Below are 22,296 nucleotides of genomic sequence, written 5' to 3'. Positions count from 1 at the left end.
GCAGTGTAAATTTATTAACATTTTTTTTTACAGATATCCACATGAGAAAATATTTAACTGTAAGACCCTAGTTCACCCAAAAATAAAAATCCTCAGCCCGGAAGTATTTCTTTCTTCCGCTGAACACAAAAGAAGATATTTTATAGAATGGTGGTAACCAGACAGTTTACAGTAGCCATTGACTTCCATAGTATATATTCTTTCCTACTATGGAAGTCAATGGGTGCCGTCAACTGTCGGGTTACCACCATTCTATAAAATATCTTCTTTTGTGTTCAGAAAGAAATTCATAAAGGTTTTGAACAACATGAGGGTGATGTTGTTGAACTATCCCTTTAAATTAGTCATGGTAAAGTACTCACTGAGGAAGTATGAGTAATGTTTTTGCTGATTTTGGCAACCTGAATGTTTGGAGATCATATGCACTTACAGTAGGGGAGGGGTCAAAAAGGAGTCATTTTTATCATGATGTTAGATCAAAATGTGTGCAGTAGAGGGTTAATGTGTTAAAAATGCCTGGAATATTTAGTATGCAATCTTGTGCGTGTATAAAATGGAAATAGGTTAAAATAAGAATAATAATAATGATAAAAAATATTTAAAACATTGCTTAACAATAGAAAAAATATATTTACTGTGGTAGAAGACACTGTGGCGTGGCAATAAGATAAAAGGGGGTCCTTGGTGTTGCTATTGCCCCGGGGCCCAAAGTCCTCTTAATCCGGGCCTGTCTGTACGCTACAACTACACAGTGAACAGTGACTTATCGTATTTCAAGCTAGCTGTTAGATTTGGTCAAAACAACGAGAAGATATGCTCAACGTGGACCAGAAATAGAAAAAAAGCAGATAAAACAACATTTATGAATTAGTCAACAGAAATAATGTCTCTCAGAACAGACAATGCATCAGTAAGGCCAGTGACTTCGCAGACATTGCTATCCTCTTCTCCACATTTAGGACACTGGCTAGAAGTTTCTTGCACACACACTTTACATCCCACCAGGCTCTGGCAACAGAATGCATACATTGGCTGCTGGAAGGGTCCTGTAAAATAAGAGATATCCAATAAATGAAGTTTGAATTAGTCTTCAGTCATTTTGTCTGCTCAAAAGTTTTTACAAAAAGTTCATTCTCAGATAAAGCAATAGGAATTTAAACAAAAAATGTTAAAATTTATGTTCAGTTTCATGATACGAAGACTTCAGTCGCAATAGACAGGTTTATACTAAACAGGTCATCTTATGGAAGCCGATGTGAGAATATCACATGATCAGCCAAGTATGCAGAATATTTTTCCTGTAACATTCCATTATTGGATACTTTATTTATGGATTAAATCATGGCCAACTGCAAACAGCTTATTTCCACAATGGGAACAGTAACTGAGTGATGTTGCATACACATGACTTGATGGAAATGACATAATTGGCTAAATGAATTTATGCAAAGCATCAGAGTGTGTACAAAAGTAACAAGGAGTCCCCTCCTTGAACTGCCACCTTAACGTGGTGGAGGGGTTTGAGTACCCGAATGACCCTAGGAGCTATGTTGTCCGGGGCTATATGCCCCTGGTAGGGTCTCCCAAGGCAAACAGGTCCTAGGCGACGGGTCAGCCTAAGAACGGTTAAGAACCCCCTTATGAAGAAATTTATTCCAAGGACCGTGACGTCGCCCGGTATGGCGCAGCCGGGGCCCCACCCTGGAGCCAGGCCTGGGGTTGGGGCTCGTATGCGAGCGCCTGGTGGCCGGGCCTCCCCCCACGGGGTCCGGCCGGGCTCAGCCTGAAGGAGCGACGTGGGGCCGCCTTCCCGTGGGCTCACCACCTACAGGAGGGACCGTAAGGGGCCGGTGCTTAGAGAATCGGGCGGCAGTCGAAGGCGGGGGCCTCGACAGCCCGATCCCTGGACACGGAAACTAGCTCTAGGGAGGTGGACCGTCACCTCGCTGGCGGGGAAGGAGCCTGAGATTGTGCGTGAGGTTGAGAGGTTCCGACTAGCGATAGTCGGGATCACCTCTACGCACAGCTTGGGCTCTGGAACCACACTCCTCGAGAGAGGATGGACTCTTCACCACTCTGGAGTTGCCCATGGTGAGAGGCGGCGGGCTGGTGTGGGTTTGCTTATAGCCCCTCAGCTCAGCTGCCATGTGTTGGAGTTTACCCCGGTGAACGAGAGGGTTGCTTCCCTGCGCCTTCGGGTCGGGGATAGGTCTCTCACTGTCATTTGTGCCTACGGGCCAAACGGCAGTGTAGAGTACCCGGCCTTCTTGGAGTCTCTGGGAGGGGTGCTGGAAAGTGCTCCGACTGGGGACTCCGTTGTTTTACTGGGGGACTTCAACGCCCACGTGGGCAACGACAGTGACACCTGGAGGGGCGTGATTGGGAGGAACGGCCCCCCTGATCTGAACCCGAGTGGTGTTCAGTTATTGGACTTCTGTGCTAGTTACAGCTTGTCCATAACGAACACCATGTTCAAGCATAAGGGTGTCCATCAGTACACGTGGCACCAGGACACCCTAGGCCATAGGTCGATGATCGACTTTGTGGTCGTTTCATCTGACCTCCGGCCGTATGTCTTGGACACTCGGGTGAAGAGAGGGGCGGAGCTGTCAACTGATCACCACCTGGTGGTGAGTTGGATCCGATGGCGGGGGAGGAAGCTGGACAGACTCGGCAGACCCAAGCGTACTGTAAGGGTCTGCTGGGAACGTTTGGCCGAGTCTCCTGTCAGAGAGATCTTCAACTCCTACCTCCGGCGGAGCTTCGACCGGATCCCGAGGGAGGCTGGAGATATTGAGTCCGAGTGGACCATGTTCTCCACCTCCATTGTCGAAGCGGCCGCTCGGAGCTGTGGCCGTAAGGTCTCCGGTGCCTGTCGAGGCGGCAATCCCCGAACCCGGTGGTGGACACCGGAAGTAAGGGATGCCGTCAAGCTGAAGAAGGAGTCCTATCGGGCCTGGTTGGCTTGTGGGACTCCTGAGGCAGCTGACAGGTACCGGCAGGCCAAGCGGACTGCAGCCCGGGTGGTTGTGGAGGCAAAAACTCGGGCCTGGGAGGAGTTCGGTGAGGCCATGGAGAAGGACTATCGGCTGGCCTCGAAGAGATTCTGGCAAACCGTCCGGCGCCTCAGGAGAGGGAAGCAGTGCCCTACCAACGCTGTTTACAGTAGAGGTGGGGAGCTGTTGACCTCAACTGGGGATGTCGTTGGACGGTGGAAGGAATACTTCGAAGATCTCCTCAATCCCGCTGTCACGTCTTCCATTGAGGAAGCAGAGGCTGAGGGCTCAGAGGTGGACTCATCCATCACCCAAGCTGAAGTCACTGAGGTAGTCAAGAAACTCCTCGGTGGCAAGGCACCGGGGGTGGATGAGATCCGCCCTGAGTACCTCAAGTCTCTGGATGTTGTGGGGCTGTCTTGGCTGACACGCCTCTGCAGCATCGCGTGGCAGTCGGGGACAGTGCCTCTGGGATGGCAGACCGGGGTGGTGGTCCCTCTTTTTAAGAAGGGGGACCGAGGGTGGAGAGGAGAATCCGGCCGATGGTAGAACCTCGGATTCAGGAGGAACAGTGTGGTTTTCGTCCAGGCCGTGGAACACTGGACCAGCTCTATACCCTCTACAGGGTGCTGGAGGGTTCATGGGAGTTTGCCCAACCAGTCCACATGTGCTTTGTAGATTTGGAGAAGGCATTCGACTGTGTCCCTCGCGGCGGCCTGTGGAGGGTGCTCCGGGAGTATGGGGTCCGGGGCCCTTTGCTAAGGGCTATCCGGTCCCTGTACGACCGAAGCAGGAGCTTGGTTCGTATTGCCAGCAGTAAGTCAGACTTGTTCCCGGTGCGTGTTGGACTCCGGCAGGGCTGCCCTTTGTCGCCGGTTCTGTTCATGATTTTTATGGACAGAATTTCTAGGCGCAGCCAGGGGCCGGAGGGTGTCAGGTTTGGTGACAACACGATTTCGTCTCTGCTCTTTGCGGATGTTGTTGTCGTGTTGGCCTCATCAAGCCAGGACCTTCAGCATGCACTGGGACGGTTTGCAGCCGAGTGTGAAGCAGCTGGGATGAGAATCAGCACCTCCAAATCCGAGGCCATGGTCCTCAGTCGGAAAAGGGTGGCTTGCCCACTTCAGGTTGGTGGAGAGTTCCTGCCTCAAGTGGAGGAGTTTAAGTATCTTGGGGTTTTGTTCACGAGTGAGGGAAGGATGGAACGGAAGATTGACAGACGGATCGGTGCAGCTTCTGCAGTAATGCGGTCGATGTACCGGTCTGTCGTGGTGAAGAAAGAGCTGAGCCGCAAGGCGAATCTCTCGATTTACCGGTCAATCTCCGTTCCTACTCTCACCTATGGTCATGAGCTTTGGGTCATGACCGAAAGGACAAGATCCCGGATACAGGCGGCCGAAATGAGCTTTCTCCGCAGGGTGGCTGGGCGATCCCTTAGAGATAGGGTGAGAAGCTCGGTCACTCGGGAGGAGCTCAGAGTAGAGCCGCTGCTCCTCCACATCGAGAGGGGTCAGCTGAGGTGGCTCGGGCATCTGTTCCGGATGCCTCCTGGACGCCTTCCCGGGAAGGTGTTCCGGGCGCGTCCCACTGGGAGGAGACCCCTGGAGAGACTATGTCTCCCGGCTGGCCTGGGAACGCCTCGGTGTCCCCCCAGAAGAGCTGGAGGAAGTGTCTAGGGAGAGGGAAGTCTGGGGATCTCTGCTTAGACTGCTGCCCCCGCGACCCGGCCCCGGATAAGCGGAAGAAGATGGATGGATGGATGGACACCTTCAACATTTCTCACATGATCACAGTTTATTCGCTATAGTTTAGAAAATGGTAATAAAATATGACAAGAACTCAGTTTTGTCCATCATTCTGTTAGACTGTCTCACAAATGAATTAGGTTGAATATCTGTCAGCTGTAAAATTTAACTACACAATCACATAATACCAATTTAGCTCAACTAATTTCCTAATTAATTACCATTCATTTTGTTCAGTCTGTGGTGTAAAAAGGTCGCATTTGCAATTAACCCTCTGGGGACCACAAACGCGCCCGCGCGTTTTGCTTGTTTGTTTTTTTTAGCAATGAAAATAAACACTAAATGCTCTGTTAATTTTGATCTTTCATTTTCGTGTAATACATCAATCGATCCTGTTCAGTTTCTATTTTTTTTCTGTATACTCACAATAAAAATAAATTGTTTTGCTTTTTGACAAATAAAGAAAAATTAACATGATGCGATTTCTGCCTTCTCTCTGTCAGTAAACTCCCATTTGAAACGCGTTCGAAAATGATCTATAACTCCGCGAAAATTCAGTCAAACAGGCAAACAGACCCACGGGCATAAAGCTTGAGATCGCATCTTTTAAATGAAGTCATTTATATAAAAAACAAATATTCTCAGCTTCTGTAATCTGTATAAAAAGAGAGCGACTCCTGTCGAGCTCATTAGGAGCTCATTCACAGTAATGTGACCACTCCCCGGAGAGCGCGTGCTATTCAAGCGCAAATTCTGAGAACTATTTCAGAGCTGTGAAACGCCCACATCAGCTGTAAACAAAGCGCGTCGCGACTCCTCGCGAGTGAGACATTATAGCCTACCTTATGGAGAAAAGGTTCCTCAGAACAGTGCTGATGAGGAGCAATATCTCCTGAAATGAGGAGCAGATTCCGCTGAGGAGTGAGGTAGGCTGTTTTCTTTTCTCACGTGTGGAATAACGTTATGGAATAACGTTAGTGTAGGCCTATGTAAACCGCAAAAAGATGAATCGCATTTCTATAATATGACTCGTCTTTCTGTGAGATGAATGAAGGGGACATATTTGTAAAGACTGTTTAGCCTAAATATGAATCGCGCGTCTGTGTGTGAAAGAATAAACTGCTTTGCTATAGCCTACGGAGATGAGTAAAAATCGACTGGAATATGTTGAAATAAAATTTATTTGTATAAGCAACGTATTAAACTGCAAAAAAAAATACTATTTTTGTCAAAAATAAATTCATAGACTAAGATGTTAGATGTTCCAATGTTGGCTATATTCAAACTAATGAATACATATGATAAAATGTAGGCCTATAATCTTTTTTTTTTTTTTTTTACAAAGAAAGAGTACACTTGAAATATTGTTGAAATTGTAATTATTGTTGTAATTGTAACATTTTTAATAAAATAGCAAAACATATTTACAAGAGAGATGTAAGCGAAATCTTAAATGGTCAATATAAGTCTTCTTCTAAATACATCTTTTGTCCTTGCATTGTGGCTCAGTCAGTTTCACACCTGAGTGAATGGCTCATTATGCAGAGTGGGTGGGACATTCATAATCTAAGGTGTAAACTACTCCTCCCCCTCGCATATTGGCTTTCCAAGCAAAACCTGTTTTACACCATTTAAATCAATGTATTTTTTTTTGTGAACGATAAAGCAAGACTATTTTTACATCATTTTGAAGCTAGAACTCAAAGGGACAACACCCATTAGTCAAAAGTCTTGTGGACACATATTTAATATGTGTTTTGTGGTCTTAATTCAGCAACTTTCATTTTAATTTTTTCCAATAACCACGCATAAACATTATTCTCTTAAAAATACAAACATCTACATACACGTTGCTCGCATATTATGGTAGCCCTGTTTGTGCTATATAGAGTGAATTTACACCTTTGCCATTAACATGTTTATAAATAACTGAAAAAAGCACAAATGTCAAGGCATGTCAGAACATCTCAAGGACCCCAAAAACAGCTTGGTCCCCAGAGGGTTAAAGAGGAATAATGTGCGTTAGAAATTTGCTATAGATTACTGTATAAAAGTCAGTATGAGACACTATAATGAGTTCTGAGCTGTCTATACATGTAACTTTGTATAAATGACATGTGACTCAAAAGCATGTTAAAATAATACATCTAGAATGAAAATAATACCTTTTTAAGTGTATCATGTTATTGATCCTTGATCTTTATCTCTTCATCCTACATAAATAAATAACAGAATAAAGAAACATTGTGGCAATTTCTTTTCCTCACCTTTTTATGAGCATTTCCCCAACAATGCTTGATTTGAAGCACTCATGAGATCATTTTTATCAGTCCCACCTGGATTTTGTGATTCTTTGTGTGTGTGTGTGTGTGTGTGTGTGTGTGTGTGTGTGTGTGTGTGTGTGTGTGTACCTTCTGCCCATCTTCTATGTACCTGTGTTATTTATATTGTGAGTAAAAGTTTGCATTGGAACTTTTGATTCTCCTTCGTCTTCTTCTGCCTGCACCACACCGTGACAACTATAGAGCAATGGGTGAGAGACTCATTCATAAAAACGGATTTACAGAAGTAAAGCAAGCAGTAAGTATTTGTGATGATTATCAAGACCAGTATAGCTATGAAAAGCAGATAAAGACACAAAAGCTGTTTACATTTAAGTTATTTTTGCACATGTAAGCAGCTTTCTCTACCATGAACGAGATTATAATGTTTTTCCCTGATGCTGATGTACAGATCAAACGTTAAATCTGAGATAGACATATATTTCTCTCGTTTGTTTCGTTTTTTAACTTTAAATTGCGGTGCTATACTGTAGAACACTTAACGCTTAATGGACTGATACACTTATATAAAAGACCAAACTCGCACCTTATTGGGGATGTAGGCTTACTAGATATAGGAAGCAAGCAGACTCAGAATATAAATGTAACGTGCAAAGTTTCATGCTATGCGATTAAGTTTTAATCATAACTTAACATAATAACCATTTATGTCTGAACTTCGTCTACCAACTATTCCAAAATCAAATTGAAAGAATAAATGCCATATATTGTATGACACCATTGCTTTTATTTGATTTGTTGTGTTTAAGTGTGTCGTAGACACAGGGAAGAGGCACATGTGGGAACTCCCAGTGGACAGCAGCAGGGAGACTTCAAGGAGGACTTCTAAATCGGATGAATAGAGGTCGCTGTGTGTCACCACAGATTCCTTCTGAAAGCCCTTAATATGTACAGGGGGAGATATTTGCCTTCACTCTGTATCTTCAGAAGGAGCTCATGCAAGGCAAGGCATGGATGTGGCTGGCAAATATTGTCCATTCTTGGAGAAAGCTGCTAGTGTCCTCCCTGCTCTTCAGGAGATGACCACAATGAAACCTTTCCTCGGTGTGACGTATGCTTGAGTCCAAGTGTGAGGAATGTATAATATTTTTGCATCATATGTGCATTTGTAATGTTTACAAGCACATTAATAATATGAAATTAAAGTTAAGGGCTTCACTATACTATGTAGCCTTTTTGCTTAACCATTTCCTGTACAGATTGTAAATCCCTTTGAAGCAAATTGTGATTTGTGATATTGGGCTGTATAAATAAAATTGATTTGAATTTCTTCTTCCGAGAGATTGACTAAACAAGTGTATAACCTGCATCTGATATAGCATTCATTCTTCAGGTCGATTTCCATAATATTATATCCATCATAAAAAATCTATTTGAATGTCTTCTGAGGAAAGCTTATATTTGTCTTTGTCCTTTTAGTTAAGGGGATTTCTTATATATTCAAAACTTCCTTGTTCTAATTCAAGTCTTTGCCACCATCTAATGGAAACAATAACTTTATAAAAGACAATAGAAAATAAACACAAACAAACAATTCAGTCAAATGTACAAAAGCAGCACTCTAGTACAGGATTTAAGTTAAATATAGCCTAAATATAAAGTTATGAAACGTATTTTCCCCTTAAACAAAATCAATTTGCTCTGGAACAAGTAATAGATTAATAAGACCAAATATTGCCTGTTTGATATACCCCAAATGAATTATATCTCATGTTTAATGTAACGAATGTGCAAGAATCATGATTCTGTTCTCCCTGCACACAAAACTCCCGAAGCCTTGTCATTATACATTTTGGGAGAACTTTTAACGTTTAACCTGTAAATATAACTCATAGCCTTGGCGACGCCAGTGGCAACTTTTACAGCTCTCCCGACACTTATTGCATCTCAGAGACACTCCAGAACCTTAAACCAACATTCTTCTTCCCCTGTGGGGAGCTTCAAAGAGACCCACAGAGAGATAACGAAACTTTCTATAAGACAGCCCAAACACACACGCACACACACACATACACACACAAACGTCCTTTGTATGTAACTCAGACTTGTATCATTCTGACCTTCCTGTATGCATGCATGTTTGGTTAGTTTTGTTTTGATCATATACTTATGATCTTCTAGTGTTTGGCTCTGAAATGTATTTTTGAAGAATGTTTCTCCCAGTGGAATCGCATCCCGTAACCCGATCTCACGGCAGGTCATAAAGTTTGACCAACAAGCTTCAGCAGCTCATCCAGTTCCTCTGCAAGAGACATTCCAACACACACATTAACACACAAACACCATCCATGGAACTTTTCAGAGAAAAGTACCTCTAAATGTTTTAAATGTATTCCTTTTGTGCTTAGATGTCTTCACATGCCATACTGGAAGTACTGACAATTTTATCGTGTGTTAATCAAACGTAAAATGCCTGTAATCATGCATTTGATTGTAACTTTGCAAACTTAACTGTTTTATATTTCATTCTTGGTATCTGTTTAACCGTCTTGCTTTGACTGAACCACTCATACATAGGAGATTACAGTAAAATGTATTGTTCTGTGTGTACAATCTTTCTGGGTAGAAATGACGAAATTTTATACCATCATAAACTATGCAAATAAGTTCTCCTGGCAAGACAAAGAAAAAATCTTCCCGCCCGAGATGCTCTAAGATGATTGGTCCGCGTACGCAGAGTAGACGTGAACCCATCTTCTCCATAAGAGACTGAAGTTTCTCGGAGAGCACTTTTTTCTGTGAGAGGTTTTCAAGATCCATGGCTCCTACGGGAGCTTTTCTCCGTTTCTCTTTTCTTTTTCTCTAAGTCTTTTCTTTATTTCGTCTTCGGACTCTCCCTACGTTCAGTGAAGCAACTTCAACTCAAAGAAAAAGACTCTTTTGAAATTCCCGCGACCGCGCTCACCGGAAGAGACGAGAGCGCAAGCCCCGCTTTCTTAAGGAAACACACGCACGCTGCTCCTAACGACACACGCACGATCTGCGTTCTTCAGCAACAAAGAGAACCATTTTGCAAGATAAGTTTATTGAACTTTTAATGTAATCTGATTCCTTGTTGTCTCTCTCTCAAAGGTTACCTGGTCTTTGATTTTTGCCATGCTGTGATCTCTCTCTGATCGCAGATTTTTGCTTTCACTTTCTCTCGCTCACTCTTTCATCCTCTCTCTCTCTCTCTCTCATCTGTTACCCGTTTTGTCTTGTATTGTGTTTACTGTTTGTATTGTTATATGCATACTCGTGTAAATTGTAGAATTTGTATTCCTTAGTTCGATGTAGTAATTAGTTCAATTATTAAAACCATTATATGCTTGATTGATTCTGTCTTAAATGCTCATATAACAAAGTCCATGAGATGTTTCGATCTTAAGCTACAAGCTTTACGATTCGTTAATTTTATAAGGACAGGAGAATAGTTTCACGGCCAGAAACTGTCCTTCCTGAAATTATAAAGTGATGAACTCTATTGAGAAGTTGATAAGTTAATCTTACGGCATTTGCGGGACAAACAACTGTTTGATAATTACATTAATTTCCATTAAGGGTTATCTCATAAAATCGATCTGAGTTAAGGCTATTGATATATGAATAAGAAATTATAATTCGTTGTGATTGATTATTCATACATACAATGATCTATTTTCAACTTCGATAATTTAATGTAACGGTAATATGCAATATATTAATCATATTCATGATTAATTATTAAAATTCCCTATAGATCATTTGAGCTAATGCTAATGTGCTACCCAGTGCGGTTAAGAGCCAGCGGTAAATTCCCTGAAGGACTGGCCGAGATGAAGCTGTTCTCTGCGGGTACATGAGCGCTGAACGCCCGCTGACGTCCTGGAGCTCACGTCTGTGAAAACGTCTAGACAGATTGTAAAATCGGCACTAAGATTATGTGTCACATATTTGAGGTCTAATATAACTACATTCTCTCCAAAAAAAAAAAAACGTAAAACTTAATTTCGTGTCACAACAACAGTAGTATTTTTAAAAAATATGGTTGATTTGCTTGACCACCATGACAGTCGCCGCAAGTGGAGTGATACAAACAGTGAAACTGGTAGAATATCGCTCAGTTGATAAAGGCTCTCAACCAATCAGATTCGAGAACCAGAATGAACTGTTGTATAAATTTAGTTATCCTTTTGTCATTTTCTTTGTTCTAATTTTATTACTTTTTATTTAATTTTTTAGGCAACATAAGTTACAAAATACAGATCACTACAGTGATATTTAACCTGTCCGTTATTGCTGTGGAAAGAGTCGCGCTTTTGGGGTTGTTTGGTCTGTTGAAAGTACCTTGTTGATGCTTTTACACTTTTAAATTTCCTTTTAATGTTTGATGGTTGAAGGGTGAGTAGATTAATGTCATCTCATTGTGACACTTTTTTAACGTATTGCGTTCATAGAGCGAGTCTTTCACTGATTGTTTACAGCTTAACGGAAGTTACACCCATAATTTGGGTGTAGGAATAAGGTGATTTTGCCCATCCTTCTAGAAATTGCCACCACAAAATCAGTCATTTTAAGAGCAAAAAAATAATACATACAAAAAGATCCAGGTTGGACTGATAAACATGATATCATGAGTGCTTCAAAGCAAGCATTGTTGGGGAAATATTCATAAAAAAATATGAGGAAAAGAAAATGCCACAATGTCTCTTTATTCTCTTATTTATTTATGTAGGATGAAGCGATATAGATCAATGATCAATAACAAACTACACTTAAAAAAAAAATATTACTTAACAATCTAGATTTACTACTTTAACAAATACTTTTGAGTCACATGTGGAAATTTATAGCTCCTGTCTCTCTCAGTGCTCAATGTATAGACAGCTCAGAACTTATGAGTATAGTGTATTATACTGACTTTTATACAGTAATCTATTGCAAATTTCAAACACATACATTCGTCCTTATTAATACAGGTTCATTTGTTAAAAATTATTCATGATTTTCATCATAAATCATACGCTGAAGGTTCAGAATTATTGGAATCACATTCTGCAAAGCTCCTGTTCTCTTAAGGGAAACAGCATGTAACCACTGAAAGTGCTGTGGTTATTCCCGTTATCATGTATCCTCGTCCCAGACCAAAGTCTCACATAGACAACATCTCCAACCTCCAGGATCAACACAACTCCATTAGAGGAGTTTAACCAATGCTGAGCCTGAACATCATGTGCTACAACCATAAGCTTTCCATTCTTAACAATAACTACAGATGCTGGAGTTCCTCCATGACCAAATACAGAGACTCTGAACATGTACGCTCCTTTCAGTGGGGCTGTGAAAACACCTAAATCAAATAACAAGAGATACAGAATCAGCTGTTTCCTGTATGATCACTTAATCAGCAAACACACTGTGTAATAGTTTTGAAAGATGGCAGATCATTTTAATTCTCTTATACACATTTCACAACTGCAGAGAGGTCTGAATGGAGCAGAAGAGTTTTCATTACTATAAACTGAGTTTTATGACTCATTTCATTGATAATTACCTGTGATTGGGTTGTAGGCGTTCCCTATGTTTGTGATGACGTTCCTGTAGGTTAGTGTGATTTCAGTGGTGAAAGGACCAATATAATTTCCACTGCCAGATTGCATCAGTGCAGCTGAAAAAGCTATTTCTCTGTCTGTTGTTAAAAAAAACAAGCAATATTGTGGTATATTACTCTATTACACTGAGAATGAATACACTGAATTTAACATCATTCAAGCACAGTTTCACCTCTATTTTCCTTTCTCAACTCCACTTGACTCAGAGTAAGATTTGATATTTCTGTGAAGGAATAAAGATTCTGTTAAATGACATTTACTCTGCTTATTGTAATAGATAGATTACACAATTTACACAGTATACACTCAACTTTACACTAACATTTACACTATGCAATGTATTCCATTGGTTTTACTTTGAGGATCATTGATAAAAGAGTGAATGTTTTGGTGAGGTACCATCATTTTTCTTGTTCATCTCTTCCCTCAGCTGCGTCTCTAAAGCTCTGATGTTGGCGGTCAGTTCTCTGTTGATGGTTTTCTGCCCTGTAACGGTGGCGGTCAGTTCTCTGATGTTCACTTTCTGCTCTGTAACTGTGGCGGTCAGTTCTCTCAGCGCTGCATGGATGTCAGTGAAGCACAGATGGCAGTTTTGTTGGCTGTCAGTTGAAGCTTCATCTCTCAAAGTGTCTGTCTGAGGTGGATTCTGTCTTCCGTCCTCAGATCTGAGCTGTTGACTGATCTCATTCTCATTGAGTCCTCCATCTACCTGATGCTGTACGACACACACAAAGGTTTCCAACAGCAGCAGTAAACATACTAAACCCTTCATTCTTCACTGATGTTTGTTTCCAGCTCTTGCTCTGTCGTCCTCACAGCCTCCCATGTTCCTTTTATAGTGTCCTGATTTACTGTCTTTTGTAAATGATTTACATTTCTCCAGAAAAACAAGAAGCTAATGGTTATTCATAATCAAAGGGATGTTCCGGGTTCAGTAGATATTTATATAGATCAGCAGTCAAGTCACCTTTATTTATATTTCTTTATAATAGGCTACAGATTGTTTCAAAGCAGCTTTACAGGGATAACAGGAAAATAATTAAATAATGAATAATGTTTTTTCTAGAACAAAATAGCATCACAGTCCAGCATTGTGCATCCTTAAAGCCTGTGCACACCGGGACGATTATCGCGCATACAAGATGTTTTTCAGCGCATCTTTTTGTTCATACCCAAGCGATTTTCACTGGCGATGCGCAGAGTGAATATGCAAATTCACTCCCTGGATCCTATTTGATCTGCAATTCCTCTCCATAACAACCCCCTCTTGTAAAGACCACCCATTGGCCCAACGACGGATATCCAACGGTCTGGGCGAAGGTATAATGTGTGTATGTCTTTTCAGCGCTCCAGTGAAATTCACTTTATTTATTAGAATTTAGTTTCAATATTACTTTAGCCCTACGCTAAATCTGACTCCAATTTCAAATGATAATCAAATTTAGATTGTGTTTCTTATTAGAAAATAATCATATATATTGATTATGACTTAATTTAGATCTTTGATTATTCTGAGTATCCCATATTTTCAATTATTCATTCATTATGGACCCGGTATCGCTTTGTGATGTCACGCCGCGAATGTGCGCTCACGATAGGGTTGCCAACTTTCTGAAATGGAAATAAGGAACGACGGGGGGGCGGTCCGGTCCGGTGACACACCCCCCAAGGAAGAAAATTTTTAATTTTTTTTTTTTAAATAACTCCTGAAATGATGACTTCTGGTGAATATTGTGGAAACTAATTTAACTAACTAATTTTTAATATATTTAATACATTGTAGCATATTATAATACAACTTATTAGGCCTATATTTATAGAATAGCAAAGTAGGCCTAATCAATATACAAGACTGAACCACATAAGTTAGATGTGAAATATAAAGCCTATCATGATCATTTTGCCAACAATGAACCATGGATTTGTTTAGTTTATAATACGTTTTATTTTTAACTTAAACAAATACAACATATAACATTCAAAACTTATCGGCTTAAACTGCATTTGAAGAAAAATAAACAGTTTTCTGTAGCCTTGTGCAAACTTATTCAATAGAATTAGACTTCTAGAATGTTCTTTCCAGTGCAAAAAAATATATATTTAATTTAATTAGACAACATTTTAAGGAGGTGTAGTGCAAATATATTTATATAATTATACTTCCATCATAGTTAACTTTCTTTCCAGTGCAAAACAATAATATAAAAAACATAAATAAAAAAACAGCTAATAAAGAAAATCTAAAATATTGCACTCAAATACTGCATTCAAGCAATACAACACCTGTATGTATGCACATGGAAAATCTCACAGAAATAAATAAACCTCCAGACTAAGCACATTGCGCAGCTATTTTTTCCATGTGTACTTTTTTGATTTCTTTACAATGTTAGGCTAAACCTGTACTATCTCTTTTAATATAATCACTTTCTTATGAACTATATTTGAGTTTTAAAAATCCACATGATTACATAGCCTACCATATCAGCCTCTGGAGACGTCTGACGGACAAGGAACCTTGACATCGCTCGGCCGTGTATTCATTGTCCCTCACGCATTCCAGCCACGGGTTGGTAGTCATTTTCCCATTCAATTCTATATTTTTGTGCTCTTTTCTTTTTCGCCGGCTGCTCGGAGGTAGTCATTTTTACATTTCCCAATGTTGTTACTTGTCGTCATCGTTGCTACGATACGTGATTCACAATGACTGAAACGACCAATTAAAAGGGCATTCTCTGATGATGTTCCAAGATGTTAAAAACGCTACGCTGATCATAGACAAACAGGGGGAGATATTAATATCTACCCCACTGTCGGGGTTTTTTTTCTTATCATAGCCAACAAATGTCTTTGTTCATAGTCTGACATGTGTCTGTCATGGATTTGCACTGAATTGATTCTCAAAAATACGGAACAAAGTGCGTTCTGTATCAGTTCAATACGGAACAAGACTTTTATGTGTCAAATACGGAACGATTCCGTATTATACGGAACGGTTGGCAACCCTAGCTCACGATCACAAACGTAGCCAGTTCTGAAATAGTCAGAGGATGTAGTGCAAACTATTTTACCCTTAAGCGGTCGCCCTATGCTTCCCAAAAGGTGTAATTTTTTTTTCAGTGATAGTCAGAAATTGGAAGATCTCCTTAATGATGTGCTCCATGTTCCATTCATTATCCTTTCAGTTTGATCTATCCTGGAGTAGCTTTGCGGAAACACCAGACTACACAGTAATCTACTACGAATAATGATTTCAGAATAATGCAGAATAATTCAAATATAACATTTTCAGGTAAAATGAATCATGCCAATTACACAAGTAAATGATTAAAAGCCAATTCAGAAATAATAAATACATGACATCAATTACTCAAAGATGACTCTAAGAGTAAGCAATACATTCCTGACAGAGACACCCAGTGTTGTGTGAGTGTGTTTCTAGTGTAAGACTTGGGAAAACACTGACACAGCACTGTGTTTTTTTTTTCCTGGTTACAGGTTCCCAAAGACTGCTCTGCCACTCTCCATTATATACCCAGACCAGAACAAAGGGCTTGTATAAATATTTTTTAGAGTTGTTTTGGGTCAATTCATGTACCCCAGGGGGTAACACCTGGTTTCGGGGGAGAGGAGAGAATTATCAGATATCTTGAAGAGACACCACCCAAAGAGAACAGAATTCTCCTAAGTTCTCAATCTTTCTCATAACACCAATGACTGCAATGCAATTAAGACCATTTTACCAATCGCACTGAGACATTTAAAATGATACCAAACATGAAAAGGAAAAATAATAGATTTACAAGATACATCACATGTGATATATAGACTTTCTTAGTGAACTTTTAGTGACTTGAATCAGGGGGGATGAGGAAGTGGGGGGATGCATATATAAACAAGGAGATAAGTTTGGGCAAGACAATGTCCTGTGCTCTTTCTTTGCGATCTTCTGTCCAGGGTGCGTTTTATTGCTTTATTGTAGGGTGAGTCTCATCTCATCTTTTGTCTTAGCAGGAAAATCAATTCTTACACTCTTAACAAGATTTTTCTAGTCGCTGTGTAGTTTGTCATACAGTTGTTTGTGTTCAGACACCAAAGAGACCAGCAGCTCTACATTAATCTTACCTTGTTGCATCCTCTTCTTCGTATACTTACTTCTTCGTCGTTTTCTATCAATGTGTTCTCGGCAAGACAAGCCAATGCACATTGGCATGTGATAATTGCATCAGCTGCTCTGCCTTGCAGCACAAGCATATAATGAGCAGAAGGTGCGTCACATATTTGCTTTTCGCTTTGGAGCCTAGTGGTTGTTCCTGCTCTACAATCTTATCTGAGAGTGTTTTAAGGGCCACCACAGTTTCACAAAAGGCTTTTTCCCAGTTCAGTGTGGTGTCTCTTATTTATGTTCATGCTAAAGCTGTTAAACCTATTTAAATCATACTAAATAGAGAATTTAATCATTTATATGACAATCATATTTAAAGCAAATTTATCTTGGTACTGGTTGCTAAAACAACACTGCATGGTAGCAATTAACACAAGTTCAAGTAAATGAGTACTCAAAATCTTTATTAAAGAACAGTGTGTCAGTGAACATGTCAGAACATAATAACGTATGTGTGTGTGTGTCAGTGAACATGTCAGAACATAATAACGTGTGTGTGTGTATTGTATGTGTGTGTGTGTGTGTGTGTGTGTGTGTGTGTGTGTCAGTGAACATGTCAGAACATAATGTGTGTGTACTGTAAGTGTATGTGTGTGTGTGTGTGTGTGTGTGTGTGTGTGTGTGTGTGTGTGTCAGTGAACATGTCAGAAAATAATGTGTGTGTACTGTATGTATGTATGTGTGTGTGTGTGTGTCAGTGAACATGTGAGAACATAATAACTTGTGTGTACTGTATGTATGTGTTTGTGTGTGTGTGTGTGTGTAAAGAGGTCCAGCCAGATAGGAGGTCCAGTTGAAAATTTCTGCAGGAAAAGGAGAGATAACTTTAGCACCATTATTAACATTTTATTTAAAAAAAAAAATTAAAGATAGATCTTCAAAACTCACAGTTAAACTCAGCCTCAAACATTAGCTGGTGGATTTTCAGCTTGGTGAGTTCCCTGCATTTAGGCTCAAGTCTCTTCAGGGCTGGCAGCAAACTCTGCAGAAACTGCATATCAGGATCTTCTGATCCAGCAGGGGCAGGACAGTTGGAAGTTTGTATGGCTTCAACGATTGTCCGCTCAAAAGAAGATATAGATCCTGCTTCACCTCTCCTCCGGCGTTGTCGTGGCTGGGCAAAGTCTTTTCCACTCTGCTTCTTTCTGCTCTCCTCCTCTACAGTCATGTCCTCTCCCAGACAGTCCATCCTACTCTCTTCTGCACTGATCTCTACTCTTATTTCTGTTGTGTCCTGTCCTACCTGCTTTTCTTGCACATGTATTTCATCTGCCATTACTTCTGCACTATCTTCCTCATTCCTTCTCCCTTCTCCTATCTCCACTTCCATGTTCCCAGATGTGGGCAGAGAAGAGATAAATGAAATTCAGTCATTCTTTCAAGGTCCACTCAACTGTCGATCAACTGTCACTAAGCTGTCACTCAGGTAAGAAAGATTTCCTTTTGCTTCTCCTACATGGATTATTCAACCTACATTAATAAAACATACCTGGTGATCAACTACAATTTATTGGGAACATCTGGATGTGTGTTGAGCTGTGGTAAGACTATTATTGGCGAAATAATCTCTGCAGTAATAATGAATAAAGGCTGGTTTACAGTAATTCTTCCTGCCTCTATGTATTAATGCTCATGGGTAGTCGAAATGGGTTCCATTCAGACCTTAACATTGAAGAACAATTCCGGCGCAAAATGAAGGGGTTAATAACACATGGGTACCGAGTCAACCGTTTTCTGGGATGTGTTTACATGCTAATCGAATATACCCAGTTTTAGCTCGAACCACTGATTAGCTTATAACGTTAGTATATAGGGCATAGTAAGTAAAAGAAATCGTTAGTTAATACCACTGACAAGGCTCAAAATAGCCTCACACTAACACGGTAGCATAATGAGGGTCCCTACATGCAAACCGAAGCATTGAGAACTTTGTAAGTGTACAGACAGTTTAATAAGAAGATACTTTATAAAGACAGTACACTTCGCGTATACAGGCAGGCGCAATCTTTGGAAAACAGTCTCGACCAGTCGAACCACAAACGCCATGTTAGTGTGGGGCTATTTTGAGCCTTGTTAGTGGTATTAACTAGTGAACTTCTATACTCACAAACGGTGGATTTTTTTCAAGTCGTTTATTTTACTATGAACTGGCCGATCGAAAGGGCAAAATATTTAAATCCTCATATTACAAACATATAGTTTATTGGATATAACGAAATGTTATTTAATGAATATACAATCAATGTAATATGAATAAAACATGAATTTAAGAATGAATTTAAGAATTTAACCACATGTCGCAAACATTTAACACGTATTTTATCTCGAAAGTCTTTCCAGCATTAGCTATAAAGTTGATATGTGTAAAGTTTTAACAAAACAAAATGTACTTATGCCTTTTTTCTTTGAAACACCAAAAAATTGCCTTTGAATATGTTTATCATATATATAAAAAATACTACGAACCTGATGAGTCTAATGAGTCAAACTGTTCCTTTAAATAGGCAGGCCTTACTGTAGTTCCCGTGCAGTTTTGGCTAATCAAGGCACGAATGACTTAAAGTATTAAATGTAAGTATGGAGGATGGTGAAAACAGACTCAGAAGAAGAATCAATGATATTAGAGACAGAATGAATCGTCTCAGGTTACGTATGTAACCCTGGTTCCCTGAGAGGGAACGAGACGCTGCGTCGAGACGCGGTGGGAACGCCCTGCGTGATTGCGTCGTGAAGCACGTGTATAATCAGTCCAATGGAAAGACGAGACGTCATAGTGACGTCACCTACCAGGAAACTATAAGGCAGCCCCGCTGACACAGATCGCGTTAGCTTCTAAAAAGCCTGAAGCAAGTCGGTCAGGGCATGCAGGAAGTATGGCAAGGCGACGCAGCGTCTCGTTCCCTCTCAGGGAACCAGGGTTACATACGTAACCTGAGACGTTCCCTTTCAAGGGAACTCGAGCTGCGTCGAGACGCGGTGGGAACCCCATACCCACTATGCCATAATGACGATGTGCCTGTTCTGTATGAAGTACCCTGCGCATACTAAGAAGCAAGCACTTTGACCCCAGGAGTGGAGAGGTCCAAGTCATAAAATCTAACAAATGTATGCGGAGAAGACCATCCTGCCGCATTACAAATGTCAAAAAGGGAAACTCCCGAAATTAAAGCCGTAGAGGCAGCCATACTCCTCGTAGAATGGGCCCGAACAGTCAAAGGTGAAGGCTGTCCGGCCGCTTCATATGCAAGTGAGATAGCCTCAACTATCCACTTGCTCATTATCTGTTTAGATGCAGGGCACCCTTTCTTAGGAGCACCAAAGCAGACAAATAATTGATCCGATTTACGCCACTGGGCAGCTCTGTGGACGTAAGCATCCAACGCCCGTACAGGGCACAACAGATTAAGGTTTTCCTAGTCTGGGGTATTAAATGGTGGAGGATGAAAGGCCTGCAGCACTATTGGGCCCCCAACATTAATAGGGACCTTAGGTATGTAACCTAGTCTAGGGTGAAGAAAAGCCTTCACCATACCAGGTGCAAATTCCAGACATGATGGAGCCACCGACAAAGCTTGTAAATCCCCAATTCTCTTGATAGAAGAAATAGCAAGAAGAAATAAAGTTTTTAGAGTGAGGAACTTTTCTGAAACCTCTTCAATGGGTTCGAAGGGAGCCAAGGCCAGACCCTCAAGTACAATGGCCAAATCCCATGCCGGTGCTCTAGAGTGCAATGCAGGTCTCAACCTCAAAGTACCACGGAGAAAACGAACAATTAGAGGATCTCTCCCAACTGAAGTGCCCGCCAGAGGGGTGTGATAAGCAGATATAGCAGCAACATACACCTTTAAGGTGGAAGGAGATAATCCAGCAGAGAAACGGTCTTGTAGAAATTCGAGAACTGTACCAACAGGGCAGTTAACAGGATTCAAATTACGATTTCCACACCAAGTAGAAAACAATTTCCATTTCAAAGCATAAAGTTTCCTCGTGGACGGAGCTCTGGATTGAAGGATGGTCTCAACGACCTCAGTCGAGAGACCGGATTCTATGAGCTGGGCCCCCTCAGAGGCCAAGCCCACAACTTCCATAACTCTGGGTGAGGGTGAAATATCGTGCCCCTTGCTTGGGACAGCAAGTCCCTCCTGACGGGAATCTCCATCGGAGAGCCGTCCAGAAGAGATACTAGGTCCGAGAACCAAACTCGTGTCGGCCAGTACGGGGCTATTAACAGTAGATGAGCTCCTTCCTGGCGAACCCTCTCCAGAACTCCCGGGAGCATCGATATGGGGGGAAATCCGTACAGGTGTAGCCTCGGCCACACCTGCACCATTGCATCCAGTCCGAGAGGAGCTGGATGTGTGAGAGAGAACCAGAGCGGACAATGGGTCGAATCTGCAGATGCGAAAAGGTCTACTCGAGCTCGACCATATTTCCTCCATAGGAGCTCCACCACCTCGGGGTGAAGCCTCCACTCCCCGGGCCTCAGCCCCTGCCTTGACAGGATATCTGCTCCTACATTCAGATGCCCTGGAATATATACTGCCCTCAGTGACAGTAATTTCTCCTGGGCCCATAGGAGGATCTGATGAGCCAGATTGCAAAGTATTCGAGACCTCAGACCCCCCTGATGGTTGATGTATGAGACCACCGATGTGTTGTCCGTGCGGACCAACACGTGATGGCCTCTCAGGTCTGGCAGGAAGTATTTTATTGCATGAAATACGGCCATCATCTCTAACCGATTTATATGCCAAGACAGTTGATGGTCCTGCCAAAGACCTGACACCGAGCGACCGCTCATGACTGCGCCCCACCCCGTGAGGGAAGCGTCTGTCGAAAGCATTACGCGTCGACAAGAAGCCCCCAACACTGGGCCCTGGGCGAGGAACCAAGGTTTCTTCCACATGTCCAAGGCACGAAGGCATCGCCGCGTGACCTTGATCATGCGAAACGGATTTCCCCTCGGAGAAAACCCCTTGGTCCTGAGCCACCACTGCAGAGGTCTCATGTACAGAAGGCCAAAAGTAATTACGTTGGACGCAGCTGCCATGAGCCCCAACAATTACTGAAATTGTTTGACAGTGAGTGACTGGCCTAGTTTTACCCCTTTTACGGCTGTGAGAATCGCTGATATTCGTGCAGGAGACAGACGTGCCTGCATTGTTGTTGAATCCCAAATTACTCCTAGAAAAGTGGTCCTCTGAGCTGGGAGGAGCACACTCTTTTTGGAGTTGAGCCGTAACCCCAACTTTTCTATGTGAGACAGAACGACACCTCGATGCCGAACTGCCATCTGCTCTGACTGAGCTAGAATCAACCAATCGTCTAGATAGTTTAGTATGCGAATGCCCTGGAGTCTCAGAGGAGCCAGCGCTGCATCCACACATTTTGTAAAGGTGCGGGGAGATAAACCTAGGCCGAAGGGAAGAACCCGATATTGGTATGCTTCGCCCCCGAAAGCAAACCTCAGGAACTTCC

The 22,296-nt window shown here is 41.6% G+C and overlaps 1 protein-coding gene across 1 annotated transcript in view; it reads right to left on the bottom strand.

Annotated features, from left to right (window-relative positions):
* Positions 1–12,089: 12,089 nt before the first annotated feature.
* LOC311082084 (uncharacterized protein) overlaps positions 12,090–22,296 on the bottom strand; it is a gene marked incomplete at both ends in the record, with an annotated part of 257,684 nt that continues 247,477 nt past the window's right edge. Inside the window, 2 exons of the mRNA XM_084112828.1 lie at positions 12,090–12,391; positions 12,596–12,730. Coding sequence (XP_083968954.1) covers positions 12,090–12,391; positions 12,596–12,730 — 437 coding nt within the window. The remainder of the gene's footprint in view (positions 12,392–12,595; positions 12,731–22,296) is intronic.

The sequence above is a fragment of the Abramis brama genome, assembly GCF_963993115.1.
Source record: "Abramis brama genome assembly, chromosome: 4".
NCBI lineage: Eukaryota > Metazoa > Chordata > Actinopteri > Cypriniformes > Leuciscidae > Abramis > Abramis brama.
Note: the sequence above shows the minus strand (reverse complement) of the source record. Positions and strands in the feature narration are given on the sequence as shown.